Source organism: Ammospiza caudacuta (assembly GCF_027887145.1).
Source record: "Ammospiza caudacuta isolate bAmmCau1 chromosome 35 unlocalized genomic scaffold, bAmmCau1.pri SUPER_35_unloc_2, whole genome shotgun sequence".
NCBI lineage: Eukaryota > Metazoa > Chordata > Aves > Passeriformes > Passerellidae > Ammospiza > Ammospiza caudacuta.
The window spans coordinates 1-18,509 of NW_026682904.1; the positions used below are offsets into that span (position 1 = coordinate 1).

General features: G+C 57.7%; 1 protein-coding gene across 1 annotated transcript; it reads left to right on the forward strand.

The window, feature by feature from the left end:
- Positions 1-2,682: 2,682 nt before the first annotated feature.
- On the forward strand, positions 2,683-18,029 carry PPP1R13L (protein phosphatase 1 regulatory subunit 13 like). Its single transcript, XM_058824545.1, has 11 exons — positions 2,683-2,777; positions 3,246-3,517; positions 5,118-5,207; positions 6,362-6,429; positions 7,660-8,134; positions 9,498-9,970; positions 12,019-12,156; positions 13,131-13,264; positions 13,646-13,812; positions 15,532-15,731; positions 17,991-18,029. Exons 1-11 carry the CDS (start codon positions 2,683-2,685, stop codon positions 18,027-18,029), a joined length of 2,151 nt encoding a protein of 716 aa, XP_058680528.1.
- The last annotated feature ends 480 nt before the right edge of the window (positions 18,030-18,509 follow it).

Here is an 18,509-nt window from a genome sequence, read left to right on the forward strand (position 1 = left end):
TCCCAAATCCATGTTCCTCACCCCAAACCCTTATCCATGTTCCTAAATCCCCTTTTCCCACCCCAAACCCGTGTTCCTAAATCCCCTTTTCTCACCCCAAATCCATGTTCCTAAATCCCCGTTTCTCACCCCAAATCCATGTTCCTAAATCCCCGTTTCTCACCCCAAATCCATGTTCCTAATTCCCCGTTTCTCACCCCAAATCCGTGTTCCTAAATCCCCGTTTCTCACCCCAAATCCATGTTCCTAATTCCCCGTTTCTCACCCCAAATCCATGTTCCTAAATCCCCTTTTCTCACCCCAAATCCATGTTCCTAAATCCCCGTTTCTCACCCCAAATCCATGTTCCTAAATCCCCGTTTCTCACCCCAAATCCGTGTTCCTAAATCCCCTTTTCTCACCCCAAATCCATGTTCCTAAATCCCCCTTTTCCAACTCAAACCCACGTTCCTAAATCCCCTTTTCTCACCCCAAACCCGTGTTCCTAAATCCCTTTGCAGCGCTGGCCATGCAGCACATGGACCTGAAGCAGGTGGAGCCGGAGACGGCTGTGGATGAATCCTTTATCCTCACCCCAAATCCATGATCCCAAATCCATGTTCCTCACCCCAAATCCTTATCCATGTTCCTAAATCCCCTTTTCTCACCCCAAACCCGTGTTCCTAAATCCCCTTTTCTCACCCCAAATCCGTGTTCCTAAATCCCCGTTTCTCACCCCAAATCCATGTTCCTAAATCCCCGTTTCTCACCCCAAACCCGTGTTCCTAAATCCCCTTTTCTCACCCCAAATCCGTGTTCCTAAATCCCCTTTTCTCACCCCAAACCCGTGTTCCTAAATCCCCTTTTCTCACCCCAAATCCGTGTTCCTAAATCCCCTTTTCTCACCCCAAACCCACGTTCCTAAATCCCCTTTTCTCACCCCAAACCCATGTTCCTAAATCCCTTTGCAGCGCTGGCCATGCAGCACATGGACCTGAAGCAGGTGGAGCCGGAGACGGCTGTGGATGAATCCTTTATCCTCACCCCAAATCCATGATCCCAAATCCATGTTCCTCACCCCAAACCCTTATCCATGTTCCTAAATCCCCTTTTCCCACCCCAAACCCGTGTTCCTAAATCCCCTTTTCTCACCCCAAATCCATGTTCCTAAATCCCCGTTTCTCACCCCAAATCCATGTTCCTAAATCCCCGTTTCTCACCCCAAATCCATGTTCCTAATTCCCCGTTTCTCACCCCAAATCCGTGTTCCTAAATCCCCGTTTCTCACCCCAAATCCATGTTCCTAAATCCCCGTTTCTCACCCCAAATCCATGTTCCTAAATCCCCTTTTCTCACCCCAAATCCATGTTCCTAAATCCCCTTTTCTCACCCCAAACCCGTGTTCCTAAATCCCCTTTTCTCACCCAAACCCGTGTTCCTAAATCCCCTTTTCTCACCCCAAATCCGTGTTCCTAAATCCCCTTTTCTCACCCCAAACCCGTGTTCCTAAATCCCCTTTTCTCACCCCAAACCCGTGTTCCTAAATCCCCTTTTCTCACCCCAAATCCGTGTTCCTAAATCCCCTTTTCTCACCCCAAACCCGTGTTCCTAAATCCCCTTTTCTCACCCCAAATCCGTGTTCCTAAATCCCCTTTTCTCACCCCAAATCCGTGTTCCTAAATCCCCTTTTCTCACCCCAAATCCGTGTTCCTAAATCCCTTTGCAGCGCTGGCCATGCAGCACATGGACCCGAAGCAGGTGGAGCCGGAGACGGCTGTGGATGAATCCTTTATCCTCACCCCAAATCCATGATCCCAAATCCATGTTCCTCACCCCAAACCCTTATCCATGTTCCTAAATCCCCTTTTCCCACCCCAAATCCGTGTTCCTAAATCCCCTTTTCTCACCCCAAATCCGTGTTCCTAAATCCCCTTTTCTCACCCCAAATCCATGTTCCTAAATCCCCGTTTCTCACCCCAAATCCATGTTCCTAAATCCCCGTTTCTCACCCCAAATCCGTGTTCCTAAATCCCCTTTTCTCACCCCAAATCCATGTTCCTAAATCCCCCTTTTCCAACTCAAACCCACGTTCCTAAATCCCCTTTTCTCACCCCAAACCCGTGTTCCTAAATCCCTTTGCAGCGCTGGCCATGCAGCACATGGACCTGAAGCAGGTGGAGCCGGAGACGGCTGTGGATGAATCCTTTATCCTCACCCCAAATCCATGATCCCAAATCCATGTTCCTCACCCCAAATCCTTATCCATGTTCCTAAATCCCCTTTTCTCACCCCAAACCCGTGTTCCTAAATCCCCTTTTCTCACCCCAAACCCGTGTTCCTAAATCCCCTTTTCTCACCCCAAATCCATGTTCCTAAATCCCCTTTTCTCACCCCAAACCCGTGTTCCTAAATCCCCTTTTCTCACCCCAAATCCGTGTTCCTAAATCCCCTTTTCTCACCCCAAATCCGTGTTCCTAAATCCCCTTTTCTCACCCCAAACCCGTGTTCCTAAATCCCCTTTTCTCACCCCAAATCCGTGTTCCTAAATCCCCGTTTCTCACCCCAAACCCGTGTTCCTAAATCCCCCTTTTCTCACCCCAAATCCGTGTTCCTAAATCCCCGTTTCTCACCCCAAACCCGTGTTCCTAAATCCCCGTTTCTCACCCCAAATCCGTGTTCCTAAATCCCTTTGCAGCGCTGGCCATGCAGCACATGGACCTGAAGCAGGTGGAGCTGGACTCGGCCGTGGCCAGGGTGGACGAGCTCTCCCGGCAGCTCGAGTCCCTCTGGACCGACGGGCCCGGACCCCCCCACAAAGTGAGAATTTTTGGGATTTTTTGGGGATTTTGGGGAGATTTTTTTGGGATTTTTTTGGGGGATATTTGGGGATTTTGGGGGGATTTTTTTGGGGATTTTTTTTTTTTTTAATTTATTTTTAGGGGATTTTTTGGGGGATTTTTTTGGGATTTTTTTGGGATTTTTGAGGGGAGTTTTTTGGGTGATTTTTTTTTTTTTTTTTTTTTTAATACTTTTCGGGATTTTTGGCGGGATTCTTTTGGGGATTTTTTTTTGGGGGGGATTTTGGGGAATTCGGGGAGGGGTCTCCCCCCCCCCCCCGCTAAACCCCCAAATTCCCGACCCCTTTAACCCCCTTCGTTCCCAGGAGCAGAGCAGCCCCGGCCGCAGCCGCTCCGGCCGCCGCAGCCTCCTGGGGGACGCCCTGGAATTGGGGGGGGGTCTCGGGGGACCCTTTGGGGCGACCCCAGCCCCATTTCCTGGCGGCGGGGGGGGGGAGGGGCGGAGCTGGAGCGAGCCCCCTCCCCCCGGCCCAAGGTGCTGGCGGTGCCCGGCCCGGGGGGGGGCAGAGCCCCCTCCCCACGGCCCCTCCCCCTCCTGCGGCCCCTGGAGCTGCTGGGGGGGCTCGGGGGGTCCCCGGGGGGGGCGTTCGGCGCCGAGAGACCCCCGAACCCCCCCCCGTACGAGGTGCAGGCGCTGTACCCGACCCTGAGCGGCGCCCCCGGAACCTTCCGGACACAGGGTGAGAGATAACGGGAGATAAGGGGAGATAAGGGGGGGATATGGGGGGATAGGGGGGAGATAAGGGGGGGGACAAGGGGGGGATATGGGGGAGATAAGGGGGGGATAGGAGGGAGATAAGGGGGGGATATGGGGGAGATAAGGGGAGATAAGGGGGGGGATATGGGGGAGATAAGGGGGGATAAGGGGGGGGGAGAAGGGGAGATATGGGGGGAGATAAGGGGGGGATAAGGGGGAGATATGGGGGGGATAAGAGGGGGATAAGGGGGGGATAAGGGGGGGATAAAGTGGGGGATAAGGGGAGATAAGGGGGAGATAAGGGGGGGATAAGGGGGAGATATGGGGGGAAAAAGGGGGGGGTATGGGGGAGATAAGGGGGGGGTATAGGGGAGATAAGGGGAGATAAGGGGGGGGATATGGGGGAGATAAGGGGGGATAAGGGGGGGGAGAAGGGGAGATATGGGGGAGATAAGGAGGGGATAAGGGGGAGATATGGGGGGGATAAAGTGGGGGATAAGGGGAGTTAAGGGGGAGATATGGGGGGAAAAAGGGGGGGGTATGGGGGAGATAAGGGGGGGGTATGGGGGAGATAAGGGGGGGGATAAGGGGGGATATGGGGGAGATAAGGGGGGGATGTGGGGGGATATGGGGGGGGATAAGGGGGGGGTATGGGGGGATATGGGGGGAAAAAGGGGGGGATATGGGGGAGAAAAGGGGGGGATATGGGGGGGATATGGGGGGGATAAGGGGGGGACACGGGGGAGATAAGGGGGGGGATAAGGGGGGGATGTGGGGGGATATGGGGGGGATAAGGGGGGACAAGGTGGGGACAGCAAGGGGACAGAGAGTGGGACATGAGGGGGACAGAGAGGCGATAAGGGGGGGGACATGGCAGGGACATGGGGGAGATAAGGGGGGAATAAGAAGAGGACAGGGGAGATAAGGGGGGGGATAAAGTGGGGGGGGGGACATGGGGGGAACAAGGGGGGCCAATGAGGGGACATGGGGGGGCACAGTTGGGCTGTCCCCAACCCTGTCTGGGTCTGTCCCCGTAGCTGTCCCCATGTCCCCAGTCCCTCTGAGGCTGTCCCCAGCCCTGTCCCCACCACTGTCCCCTTGCCCCCATCACTGTCCCTGTGTCCCCCTTGCTGTCCCCATGTCCCCAGCCCTGTCCGGGGCTGTACCCATCACCATCCCTGTGTCCCCTTTGCTGTCCCCAGCCCTGTCCCCAGCCCTGTCCCCGTGTCCCTGTGTCCCCGTGTCCCCACCCTGTCCCCGTGTCCCTGTGTCCCTGTGTCCCTGTGTCCCCAGCCCTGTCCCCAGCCCTGTCCCCGTGTCCCCAGCCCTGTCCCCAGCCGTGTCCCCATGTCCCGAGCCCTGTCCCCAGCCCTGTCCCCAGCCCTGTCCCCATGTCCCCAGCCGTGTCCCCAGCCATGTCCCCACCATGTCCCCAGCCCTGTCCCCAGCCCTGTCCCCGTGTCCCCATTGCTGTCCCCCTGTCCCCAGCCCTGTCCCCATGTCCCCAAGCCTGTCCCGTGTCCCCACCATGTCCCCAGCCGTGTCCCCACCATGTCCCCAAGCCTGTCCCGTGTCCCCCCCAGATGACCTGGGCCTCAAGCGGCGGCCGCACCGGAGCTGGAACGAGTCCGACCTGGACGTGGCCTACGAGAAAAAACCGGGGGGCTACGAGCGTGAGAGGGGGCTGGGGACACTGGGGACACCTGGGGACATCGGGGGACATCGGGGGGGTGGCACCTGGTGGGGTTTATGGGGGTTTGGAGGGGTTTTTTTGGGAGCTTTTTTGGAGGTTTTGGGGATTTTTGGGGGGTCTTGGGGGTGGGGAAGGGGATTTGGGGGGGCTGGGGACACTGGGGACACCTGGGGACACCTGGGGACATCGGGGACATCGGGACACATCGGGGGGGTGGCACCTGATGGAGTTCATGGGGGTTTGCAGGGGTTTTTTTGGGGGGAGTTTTGGGGCTTTTGGGGTTTTTTTTTGGAGTGGGGAAGGGGATTTGGGGGGATCTGGGAGGGTCTGGGGACACCAGGGGACATTGGGGGACATCGGGGGACATTGGGGGACATCGAGGGGGTGGCACCTTGCAGGGTTTTTTTTGGGGGGAGTTTTGGGGCTTTTTTGGGGGTTTTGGGGATTTTTGGGGCGTCTTGGGGATGGGGAAGGGGATTTGGGGGGGGGGTCTTGGGGATCTGGGAGGGGTTGGGGACATTGGGGGACACCAGGGGACATTGGGGGACATCGGGGAGTGGCACCTGATGGGGTTTATGGGGGTTTGTTGGGCTTTTTTGGGGGTGTTTGGGGCTTTTGGGGGGATTTTGGGGGGGTCTTGGGAGTGGGGGAAGGGGATTTGGGGGGGGTCTGGGGACACCGGGGGACACCGGGGGACATCGGGGGGTGGCACTTGATGTGGTTTATGGGGTTTTTGAGAGGTTTTAGGGCTTTTTTTTGGGGGTCTGGGGGCTTTTATTTGGGGGGGCGATTTGGGCTTTTTTTGGGGAGGTTTAGTTTGGGGAGGGGTTCCAGAGGCTTTTTTGGGGGGGGTCTGGGGGCTTTTTGGGGGAATTTAGAGAGGATTCTGCAGGTTTGGGGTTTTTTTTTGGGGGGGGGGGTCCAGAGCTTTTTTGGGGGGGGGGGGTCTGGGGGCTTTTTTTGGGGGGGAAATCGGGGCCATTTTTTGGGATTTAATTTGAAGGGGAAATTCCAGGATTTTTTTTTCTTTTTTTGGGGGGGGGGGGAACTCTGAGTCTTTTTTTGGGCTCAAACCTTTTGGGGGGGGGTCTCCCGAGCCCCTCCCCCCCTCAGTGCTCCCCGTGTCCCCCCCAGGGCCCCCCGAGCCCCCGGCCCGGCCCTCGCTGGGGCTCTGGAGGGAATCCAGCCTGGACTCGGGCAAGGTGAGCCCCGGATTTGGGGGGCCAAACCCCAAAACCCCCCCCAAAAAAACCCCAAAAACCCATTTTAACCCTTTAAACCCCTTTTAAACTGGGTTAAAACGCCTTTTTAACCCTTTTAAACCTCCATTTTTAACCCTTCTAAAACTCATTTTCACCCTTCTAAAACCCATTTTTAACCTTTTTAAAACCCCCATTTTTAACCCTTTTAAACCCCCATTTTTAACCCTTCTAAAACCCATTTTCACCCTTCTAAACCCCATTTTTAACCTTTTTAAAACCCCCATTTTAAACCCATTTTTAACCCTTTAAACCCCCAAATTTTAACCCCATTTTGACCCCTTTTTAACACCCATTTTTAACCCCCATTTAAAACCCATTTTTAACCCATTTTTAACCCCGTTTTAACCCTTTCCAGGACGGCCCCCTCGCCTCGCACAGCGCCACCCTGACACATCTTAAGCCCATTTTTAACCCATTTTAAGCCCCATTTTAACCCTTTAAACCCCCATTTTAACCCGTTTTAACCCCCATTTTTGACCCTTTAAGCCCCGTTTTGACACCCATTTCTACCCCATTTAAAACCCGTTTTTAACCCATTTTTAACCCCGTTTTAACCCTTTCCAGGACGGCCCCTCGGCCTCGCACAGCGCCACCCTGCCGCGCAATTACAAGGTGTCCCCCCTGGAACATCTTAAGCCCATTTTTAACCCATTTTAAACCCCATTTTAACCCTTTCACACCCATCTTTAACCCTTTCAAAACCCCTTTTCAAACCCATTTTTAACCCTTTTAAAGCCCCCTTTAAGAGGGGTTTTTAACCCTTTAAAAATCCCTTTTTAACCCTTTTAAAACTCATTTTAACACCCATTTTTAACCCATTTTTAACCCCATTTTAACCCTTTAAAACCCTATTTAACCCATTTTAACCCCCATTTTTGACCCTTTAAACCCCGTTTTAACACCCATTTCTAACCCCATTTAAAGCCCGTTTTTAACCCGTTTTTAACCCATTTTTAACCCCGTTTTAACCCTTTCCAGGACGGCCCCTCGGCCTCGCACAGTGCAATTACAAGGTGTCCTCCCCGGAACATCTTAAGCCCATTTTTAACCCATTTTAAACCCCATTTTTGACCCTTTAAACCCCGTTTTAACACCCATTTTTAACCCCATTTAAAACCCGTGTTTAACCCGTTTTTAACCCATTTTTAACCCCGTTTTAACCCTTTCCAGGACGGCGCCTCGGCCTCGCACAGCGCCACCCTGCCGCGCAATTACAAGGTGTCCCCGGGGGAGCGGCGGCCGGAGCCGGGCGGCGCCGGGACGGTGTCCCGGGACGTGGCGACGCCGCTGTCGCCGTTCCGGTGCCCGCCCGGTGCCCGCACGCTGCCCCGGGGCTGGCAGCCGGGCCCGGCCGTGCCCCCCGGCCCGCAGCCGGTGTCGCGGATCCCGGTGCCCCCCGCCCCGCCGGGGAGACCCCCGCGGCACAAAGCGCTGCCGCTCTCCGTCATCTTCCGGCTGCAGAACGCGTTCTGGGAGCACGGCGGGCCCCGGGGGATCCCCCCCGTCTTCGGGGGGACCCCATCGTCATCATCATCATCATCATCACCATCATTATCATCACCATCATCATCATCGCGGGGGTCGCCCCAAAAGCTGCCGCCCCTGGCGCTGCCCCCGGCCCCGGCCGGAATGGCTGGGGGGGAAGGTGAGAGGGGCTTGGGGGGTGAAAATGGGGATTTGGGGGGTCTCGGGGGGGGTAAAAAGGGGATTTTGGGGGGTTAAAATTGGGATTGTGGGGGGTTTGGGGGGATAAAAAGGGGATTTGGGGGGAGTTTGGGGGGTAAAAAGGGGATTTGGGGGGGTAAAATGGGGACTTTGTGGGATTTAGGGGGAGTTTGGGGGGTAAAAAGGGGATTTGGGGGGGGTATAAAGGGGATTTTGGGGGCAGTTTGGGGGCCCAGGGGGATCCCCCTCTTCGGGGGGACCCCCTCCCCATCATCACCATCATCATCATCGCGGGGGTCGCCCCTGGCGCTGCCCCCGGCCCCGGCCGGAATGGCTGGGGGGGAAGGTGAGAGGGGTTTGGGGGGTAAAAATGGGATTTGGGGGGGGGTAAAATTGGGATTTGGGGGGAGTTTGGGGTGTAAAGTGGGGATTTGGGGGGGGTAAAATGGGGACTTTGTGGGTTTAGGGGGAGTTTGGGGCATAAAATGGGGGTCTGGGGGGTAAAAAGGGAATTTGGGGGGTAAAAGCAGATTTGGGGGAGTAAAAAGGGGATTCGTCCCTTCCCCACCCAATTTGGGGAGGGGCCCGTGGGGATTTTGCCCTTCCCTCCCCGTTTTCCTACCCCCTCCCTCACTCCCACCTCCCCAGTTTCGGACTCTTCCCCTTTCCCCCTCCCCAATTCCGGGCTCTGCCCCCTTTTCTCCTCCCCAATTTCGGGCTCTCCCCCTCCCCAATTCCGTGCCCCTCACCCCCTTTTCCCCTCTGCAGCCGCCCTGCGCCCCCTCCCCAATTTCGAGCTCTCCCCCTCGCCAATTCCGAACTTTTCCCCTTTCCTCTCCGCAGCCGCCCCCCGCCCCGCGCCCCCTCCCCAATTCCGCACCACTCACCCCTCTTTCCCCCTCCCCAATTTCGGGGTCTCACCCCCCCTTTCCCCTCCGCAGCCGCCCCCCGCCCCGCGCCCCCTCCCCAATTCCGAGCTTTTCCCCTTTCCCCTCTGCAGCCGCCCCGCGCCCCCTCCCCAATTTCGGGGTCTCACCCCCCTTTCCCCTCCGCAGCCGCCCCCCGCCCCGCGCCCCCTCCCCAATTTCAGTCTCTCCCCTCCCCAATTTCGGGGTCTCACCCCCTCTTTCCCCTCCGCAGCCGCCCCGCTCCCCCTCCCCAATTTCGGGGTCTCACCCCCCCTTTCTCCTCCGCAGCCGCCCCCCCGCCCCGCGCCCCCTCCCCAATTTCAGGCTCTCCCCTCTCCAATTTCGGGGTCTCACCCCCCTTTCCCCTCCGCAGCCGCCTCCCGCCCCGCGCCCCCTCCCCAATTTCGGGGTCTCACCCCCCTTTCCCCTCCGCAGCCGCCCCCCGCCCCGCGCCCCCGGAGCCCCCGGAGCCCGAGGCGGAGCTGGAGCGGCTCCTGCGCTGCTCGGACCCCGAGGCTCCCCCCGAGGGACCCCCGGAGGGTCCCCCCGAGGCCGCCCCGGCGCGGCCGCTGAGCCCGACGCGGCTGCAGCCGCTGCTGCCGCCCGAGGCGCGCCGGGTGCCCGAGTTCCAGGAGGTGGCCCGGGTGCTGGCCGAGATGCCGCGGCCGCTCAAGCGCCGGGGCTCCATGGAGCAGAGCCCCGGTGCCGCCGCCGCCCCGGCGCGCACCCGCCACTACCGGCAGCTGATCCCGCGCCTGCTGCACCGGCCCGGAGCGGCGGCGGCGCCGGGGGATGGCGGCGGGGAGGCGGCGGTGCCGGTGCCGGTGCCGATGTCGCCGCCGCCGCCTCCCGCTCCGGCCGTGGAGGGCTCGGCCCCGGCGGCACCGGCGGCACCGGGAGCGGGGCAGGTGAGCGGGGACGGGGGGACGGGCGGTGGCGGTGCCGCCATGGGACCCTTCACGGTGTCATTGTCACTGTGAGACCCCCCCCCCCCCGAGTGTCACACGGTGTCCCTGTCCCTCTGAGACCCTCCTCAGTGTTCCTGTCACTCTGGGAGCCCCCCCCGAGTGTCATTGTCACTGTGGGACCCTTCCCCAGGGTCCGTGTCACTCTGAGACCCCGTGGTCCTTGTCACTCTGAGACCCCCGAGGTGTCCTTGTCACTCTGAGACCCTCCTCAGTGTCCCTGTCACTCTGAGACCCCCGAGGTGTCCCTGTCACTCTGAGACCCCCAAGGTGTCCCTGTCCCTCTGAGACCCTCCTCAGTGTCCCTGTCACTCTGGGAGCCCCCCCCCGAGTGTCATTGTCACTGTGGGACCCTTCCCCAGTGTCCCTGTCACTCTGAGACCCCCGAGGTGTCCCTGTCACTCTGGGAGCCCCCCCAAGTGTCATTGTCACTGTGGGACCCTTCTAAGTGTCCCTGTCCCTTGGGGACCCTCCCGCAGTGTCCTGGTCCTTGTCCCTCTGAGACCCCCGAGGTGTCCCTGTCCCTCTGAGACCCCCCGGTCCTTGTCCCTCTGGAACCCTCCCCAGTGTCATTGTCACTCTGGGACCTTCCACAGTGTCCCTGTCACTCTGGGAACCCCTGGTCCTTGTCCCTCTGGGACCCCCCCAGTCCCTGTCACTCTGAGACCCCCTCAATCCTTGTCCTTCAGAGACCCCCAAGGTGTCCCTGTCACTCAGGGACCCCCTCCCAGTGTCATTGTCACTCTGAGACCCTCCCCAGTGTCCCTGTCACTCTGGGACCCTCCCCAAGTGTCATTGTCACTGTGGGACCCTGCCCGGTGTCATTGTCACTCTGGGACCCCCGAGGTGTCATTGTCCCTTGAAGACCCCTCCCCAGTGTCCCTGTCACTGTGGGACCCTTCCCCAGTGTCCCTGTCACTCTGGGACCCCGTGGTCCTTGTCACTCTGAGACCCCCGAGGTGTCCTTGTCACTCTCAGACCCCCTTGGTCCTTGTCCCTTGGAGACCCCCGAGGTGTCCCTGTCACTCTGGGACCCTTCCCCAGTGTCATTGTCACTGTGGGACCCTCCCCAGTGTCCCTGTCACTCTGGGACCCCCTGGTCCTTGTCACTCTGAGACCCTTGCCCAGTGTCATTGTCACTGTGGGACCTTGCCCCAGTGTCCCTGTACCTCTGGGACTCTCTGCAGTGTCCCTGTCACTGTGAGACCCTGTCCCAGTGTCACACGGTGTCCCCTTGTCCCTCTGAAACCCTGCCTCAGTGTCCCTGTCCCTGTGGGACCCTCCTAAGTGTCATTGTCCCTCTGAGACCCCCGAGGTGTCCCTGTCCCCTGGAATGCCCCGGGGGTGTCCTCTGTGTCCCCAGGGTCCCCGGGGTGGGCCAGAGTGATGTCCCCAATGTCCAGGGCTGTCCCGGGGTGACGTCCCCAATGTCCCAGGTGATGTCCCCAATGTCCAGGGCTGTCCCGGGGTGGTGTCCCCAATGTCAAAGGTGATGTCCCCAAGGTCCGGGACTGTCCCGGGGTGGTGTCCCCAATGTCAAAGGTGATGTCCCCGGTGTCACAGGAGCTGCGCTCGGCGCTGCGCGACCCCTCCTCGCCTCGGGGCTGTCCCGGGTGATGTCCCCAATGTCTGAGGGTGTCCCCAAGGGTCAGGGCTGTCTCAGAGTGTCCCAGGGTGATGTCCCCAATGTCCCCTGTCGGTGTCGCAGGAGCTGCGCTCGGCGCTGCGCGACCCCTCCTCGCCCCGGGACTGTCCCGGGGTGATGTCCCCAATGTCCCGGGTGATGTCCCCAATGTCCAGGGTGATGTCCCCGGTGTCCCCGTGTCCCCAATGTCCCCTGTCCCCGTGGCAGGAGCTGCGCTCGGCGCTGTGCGACCCCTCCTCGCCGCGGGGCCATCCCGGGTGATGTCCCCAATGTCCCGGGGTGGTGTCCCCGTGTCTCGGGGTGGTGTCCCCGGTGTCCCCAATGTCCCCTGTCCCGGGTGTCACAGGAGCTGCGCTCGGCGCTGCGCGACCCCTCCTCGCCGCGGCGCCGCCCCGGGGCGCGGGTGCGGCTGAACCCGCTGGTGCTGCTGCTGGACGCGGCCCTGACCGGGGAGCTGGACGTGGTGCAGCAGGCGGTGGCTGAGGTGACAGCGGGGACACTGGGGGGACAACGGGGACAACGGGGACACCAGGACACTGGGGACATTGGGGACACTGGGAGGGCAGTGGGAGCTGGACGTGGTGCAGCAGGCGGTGGCTGAGGTGACAGCAGGGACATTGGGGACATTGGGGACATTGGGGACACTGGGAGGGCAGTGGGAGCTGGACATGGTGGCTGAGGTGACAGTGGGGACACTGGGGGGACATTGGGGACACTGGGGACACCAGGACACTGGGGACATTGGGGACATTGGGGACACCAGGGACACTGGGAGGGGCAATGGCAGCTGGACGTGGTGCAGCAGGCGGTGGCTGAGGTGACAGCGGGGACACTGGGGGGACAATGGGGGCAGTGGGGACATTGGGGACAGTGGAGGACACTGGGGACACTGGGGGACACTGGGGACAGTGGGAGACACTGGGGACTGGGGACACTGGGGATGGAGTGGGGGACACGGAGAAGGGGTGGGGGACAGGTGGGGACACTGAGGACAGGTGGGGACAGCGGGGCTGGGTGACAGCAGGGACATCGAGGGTGTCCCGGGGGTGTCCCTGGGCTGTCCCCGGGTGGCAGTGAGGGGACAGATGGGGACAGGGTTGGGGACAGCAGGGCTGGGTGACAATGGGGACACCAGGGATATCCCAGGGGTGTCCCCTGGGGTGGCAGTGAGGGGACAGCAGGGACAGGGGGTGTCCCACGGGCGTCCCCGCGTGGCGGTGAGGGGACAGTGGGTGGCAGTGAGGGGACAGGTGGGGATGGGGTTGGTGACAGTGGGGCTGGGTGACAGCAGGGACATGGGGGGTGTCCCCGGGTGTCAGTGAGGTGACAGGCGGGGACATTGGGGCTGTCCTGGAGGTGTCCCTGGGTATCGGTGAGGGGACGCTGGGGACAGGGGGTGTCAGTGAGGTGACAGGTGGGGACACCCAGTGGCAGTGAGGTGACAGGCGCTGTCCCCAGCTGAACGACCCGAGCCAGCCCAACGACGAGGGCATCACGGCGCTGCACAACGCCATCTGCGGCGCCAACTACGCCATCGTGGAGTTCCTGATCGCCAGCGGCGCCAACGTCAACTCCCCCGACAGCCACGGCTGGTGAGGGACACTGCGGGGACATGGGGGGACAATGGGGACATGGGGACATTGGGGACAGTGGGACATTGGGAACATTGGGGACAGTGGGGACATTGGGGACATTGGGGACAATGGAGACATTGGGGACAATGGGGATAATGGGGACAGTGGGGACAGTGGGGACATTGGGGACAATGGGGACACTGGGGATAATGGGGGGACATTGGGGACACTGGGGACATCGGGGGACATTGGGGACATGGGGGGACAATGGGGGCAGTGGGGACAATGGGGACATGGGGGGACAATGGGGGCAGTGGGGACAGTGGGGACAACTTCTGGGGTGTTCCCCCAACTTTTGGGGTGCAACCCCTGATTTTTGGGATTTTTGGGGTTTCCCAGGACCCCCCTGCACTGCGCGGCCTCGTGCAACGACACGGGCGTGTGCGTGGCCCTGGTGCGCCACGGCGCCGCCATCTTCGCCACCACGGCCAGCGACGGCAGCCTGGCGGTGGAGAAATGCGACCCGTACCGCGAGGGCTACGCCGACTGCTCCAGCTACCTCACTGGTCTGTACTGGTTTGTACTGGGAGGGACTGGGAGAGGGGCTGGGGGTCATGGGAGGGACTGGGAGAACCAGGGGATGTGGGGTTATGGGGGTTATGGGGTTTATGGGGTTTATGGGGGTTTATGGTGTTTATGGTGTGACCCGTACCGCGAGGGCTACGCTGACTGCTCCAGCTACCGCACTGGTGTGTACTGGTTTGTACTGGTTTGTACTGGGAGGGACTGGGGGTCATGGGAGGGACTGGGGATGTGGGGGATGTGGGGTTTATGGGGTGTACGGGGTGTATGGTGTTACCCGTACCGCGAGGGCTACGCCGACTGCTCCAGCTACCGCACTGGTCTGTACTGGTTTGTACTGGGAGGGACTGGGAGAGGGGCTGGGGGTCATGGGAGGGACTGGGAGAACCAGGGGATGTGGGGTTATGGGGGTTATGGGGGTTATGGGGTTCTGGGTTATTGGGTTTATGGGGTTTATGGTGTGACCCGTACCGCAAGGGCTACGCCGACTGCTCCAGCTACCGCACTGGTGTGGACTGGTTTGTACTGGGAGCACTGGGAGGGACTGGGAGCACGGGGATGTGGGGTTATGGGGGTTATGGGGGTTATGGGGGTTATGGGGTTCTGGGATTGGGGGTTTATGGGGTTTACGGTGCGCCCCGTATCGCGAGGGCTACGCCGACTGCTCCAGCTACCGCACTGGTGTGGACTGGTTTGTACTGGGAGCACTGGTTTGTACTGGGAGCACTGGTTTGTACTGGGAGGGACTGGGGTTTATGAGGATATTTAAGGATGTTTGGAGTGTCTATGGATGTTTTTGGATACAGGGACGGTTTTGGGGTGACATTTTGTGTTTCGGGGTGTCCCCGCAGAGGTGGAGCAGGGCACGGGCGTGCTGAACAGCGGGGATTTGGGGAGATTGAGGATATTGAAGATATTTGGGGATTTTTAGGGTTTCTATTGATGTTTTTGGGTACAGGGCTGGTTTGTGGGTCTCGGGACAGTTTTGGGGTGTTAATCTGGATTTTGGGGTAACAATCTCAGTTTTGGGGTGTCCCCGCAGAGGTGGAGCAGGGCATGGGCGTGCCGAACACCGGGGTCATGTCGGGTGGGGTTATTTGGGATTTTTTTGGGGTCCCTATGGATGTTTTTGGGCACGGGGGCAGTTTGTGGGTTTCAGGACAGTTTTGGGGCGCTAATCTAGATTTTGGGGTGTCTCTCCTGTCCCGGCAGAGGTGGAGCAGGGCATGGGCGTGCTGAACAGCGGGGATTTGGGGATAGTTGCAGATATTTGGGGATTTTTGAGGATATTTGGGGATGTTTTGGGTTTCTGTCAATGCAAGGATACCGGGGGGGTTTTGGGGTGACAATCTCGGTTTTGGGGTGTCCCCGCAGAGGCGGAGCAGGGCATGGGCGTGCTGAACAGCGGCGTGGTGTCGGGTGGGGATATTTGGGGATATTTTGGGATTTCTGCCAATATGGTGGTACCGGGGCAGTTTTGGGGTGCTAATCTGGATTTTGGGGTAACAATCTCAGTTTTGGGGTGTCTCTCCTGTCCCCGCAGAGGTGGAGCAGGGCACGGGCGTGCCGAACACCGGGGTCATGTCGGGTGGGGATATTTGGGATTTTTTGGGGTCTCTATGGCTGTTTTTGGGTACCAGCTGTGTTTTGGGATATCGGGATGGTTTTGGGGTGTTAACCCGGATTTTGGGGTGTCCCCGCAGAGGTGGAGCAGGGCATGGGCGTGCTGAACAGCGGCGTGGTGTACGCGCTCTGGGATTACAGCGCCGAGTTCGGCGACGAGCTGTCGTTCCGCGAGGGGGAGCCGGTGACCGTGCTGCGCCGCGAGCCCCCCGACGAGCTCGACTGGTGGTGGGGGTCCCTCTACGGCCACGAGGGATACGTGCCCCGCAACTACTTCGGGGTGAGGAGGGGGCCCACGGGGCTCTGGGGGTGGTCTGTGGGGGAGAAATCCATTGGGGAGGGGTCTTAGGGGGGGTAAATCCATTGGGGAGGGGTCTTAGAGGGGGTAAATCCATTGGGGAGGGGTCTTAGAGGGGAAAAATCCATTGGGGAGGGGTCTTAGGGGGGAGAAATCCATTGGGGAGGGGTCTTAGAGGGGAGAAATCCATTGGGGAGGGGTCTTAGAGGGGATAAATCCATTGGGGAGGGGTCTTAGAGGGGAGAAATCCATTGGGGAGGGGTCTTAGAGGGGGTAAATCCATTGGGGAGGGGTCTTAGGGGGGGTAAGTCCATTGGGGAGGGGTCTTAGAGGGGGTAAATCCATTGGGGAGGGGTCTTAGAGGGTAAAAATCCATTGGGGAGGGGTCTTAGAGGGTAAAAATCCATTGGGGAGGGGTCTTAGGGGGGGCAAATCCATTGGGGAGGGGTCTTAGAGGGGATAAATCCATTGGGGAGGGGTCTTAGAGGGGGTAAATCCATATGGGAGGGGTCTTAGAGGGGAAAAATCCATTGGGGAGGGGTCTTAGAGGGGAAAAATCCATTGGGGAGGGGTCTTAGAGGAGGTAAATCCATTGGGGAGGGGTCTTAGGGGGGGTAAGTCCATTGGGGAGGGGTCTTAGAGGGGGTAAATCCATATGGGAGGGGTCTTAGAGGGGATAAATCCATTGGGGAGGGGTCTTAGAGGGGATAAATCCATTGGGGAGGGGTCTTAGAGGGGATAAATCCATTGGGGAGGGGTCTTAGGGGGGGTAAATCCATTGGGGAGGGGTCTTGGAGGGGGTAAATCCATATGGGAGGGGTCTTAGAGGGGATAAATCCATTGGGGAGGGGTCTTAGAGGGGGTAAATCCATTGGGGAGGGGTCTTAGAGGGCAGAAATCCATTGGGGAGGGGTCTTAGAGGGGACAAATCCATTGGGGAGGGGCTCGAGGTGCTTTTGGGTGGGGGTCTCACAGCCCCAAGGGGTCCCAGGGGTCACCTGAGTGAAGTGGGGTATTTGGGGAGGGGTCTTAGAGGGGGGGAAAATCCATAGGGGAGGGGTCTTAGAGGGTTTGGGGAGGGGTCCTAAAGGGATAAATCCACGGGGGAGGGGTCCTGTGGGGTTATTTGGGGAGGGGTCCTATAGAATTGTTTGGGGAGGGGTATTTTTTTTTTTTTTTGGGGGGTTGGGGATTTTGGGGATTGGGATTTTTTGGGGGATTGGGGATTTTTTTGTTGGTTTTTTTTTTTTTTGTTTTTTTTGGTTTTTTTGTTTTTTGTTTTTTTTTTTTGTGGATTGAGGTTTTTTGGGGGATTGGGGATTTTTTTTTTTGTTTTTTTTTTTTTGGGCTTTTTTTTGTGGATTGGGGTTTTTTGGGGATTGGGATTTTTTTGGTTTTTTTTTTTTTTGTTTTTTGTTTTTTTGGGTTTTTTTTGTGGATTGGGGTTTTTTGGGGATTGGGATTTTTTTGTTGTTTTTTTTTTTTGTTTTGTTTTTTTTGGGGTTTTTTTTGTGGATTGGGGTTTTTTGGGATTATGATTTTTTTGTTGGTTTTTTTTTGTTGTTGTTTTTTGGGGTTTTTTTTTTGGTGGATTGGGGTTTTTTGGGATTATGATTTTTTTTGGGGGGGCCGGGGTTTTTTTGGGGGATTGGGATTTTTTTTTGGGGGGGGGTTGGGGGTTTATTTTTTGGGATTGGTGTTTTTTCGGGTGAGGTTTTATTTTTTGGGGTCGGGGTTTTTTTTTTTTTTTGGGATTACAATTTTTTGGGATTGGGTTTTGTTTTTTTGTGATTGGTTTGTTTTTTTCTTTTTTGGGGTCGGGTTTTTTTGAGTTTCTTTTGAGGTTAGGTTGTGTTTCTTGGGATTGGGGTTTAGTTTTGTATTTTGGGTGAGGTTTTATTTTTTGGGGTTCATTTTTTGGAGTTGGAATTTTTTTGGGATGGGTTTTTGGGAATTTTTTTTTGGGATTGGGTTTTTTAGGATTATGGCTTTCTTGGGTTGGGGGGTTTTTTTGGGATTGGGGTTTTTTTTGAGATTAAGGTTTTTTGGGGTTGGGGAATTTTTTGAGGTTGGGGAATTTTTTTGGGGTTGGGGTTTTATTTTTTTAGGGTTGGTTTTATTTTTGGGGGGTCAGGTTTGGTTTTTCGGGGTTAGATTTTATTTTTTGGGGTTAAATTTTATTTTTTTGGGGTTAAATTTTATTTTTTTGGGGCGGGGTCTCACCTTCCCTCTCCCCCCCAGCTCTTCCCGAGGGTTCGGCCACAGAAGAAGAAAATCTGAGGGGGGGTCCCGACCCCTCCCCTCCCCCACCCCCAAACTGGGACACGCCCCCTTTGCTGTCCCCTCCCCCCCCCCCCCCCCCCCCCCCCCCCGTGGTGTCCCCCCCCTTTTTTCCTTTTTTTGGGATTTTTTGGGAATAAAAACCTTTGGATGCTCCTGGGGGTTTTTTTTTTGTCATTTTTTGGGGACACCTGGCGGGGGGTGAGGGGACACACGAGGTGACACCGGTACCAAAGCAGAATTTATTGATGGGGATGCCCCAAAATCCTTCCTGAAAATCCCTCAAAAAAAAAAAAAAACCTGCAAAATACCCCTCAAAATCCCCCAGAAAACCCCCAAAATCCTTCCCCCAAAAAAATCCCAAAATCCTTCCCTAAAATCCCTCAAAAAACTCCAAAATCCTTCCCCAAAATCCTTCCCGAAAATCCCTCAAAAAAACTCCAAAATCCTTCCCCAAAATCCTTCCCTAAAATCCCTCAA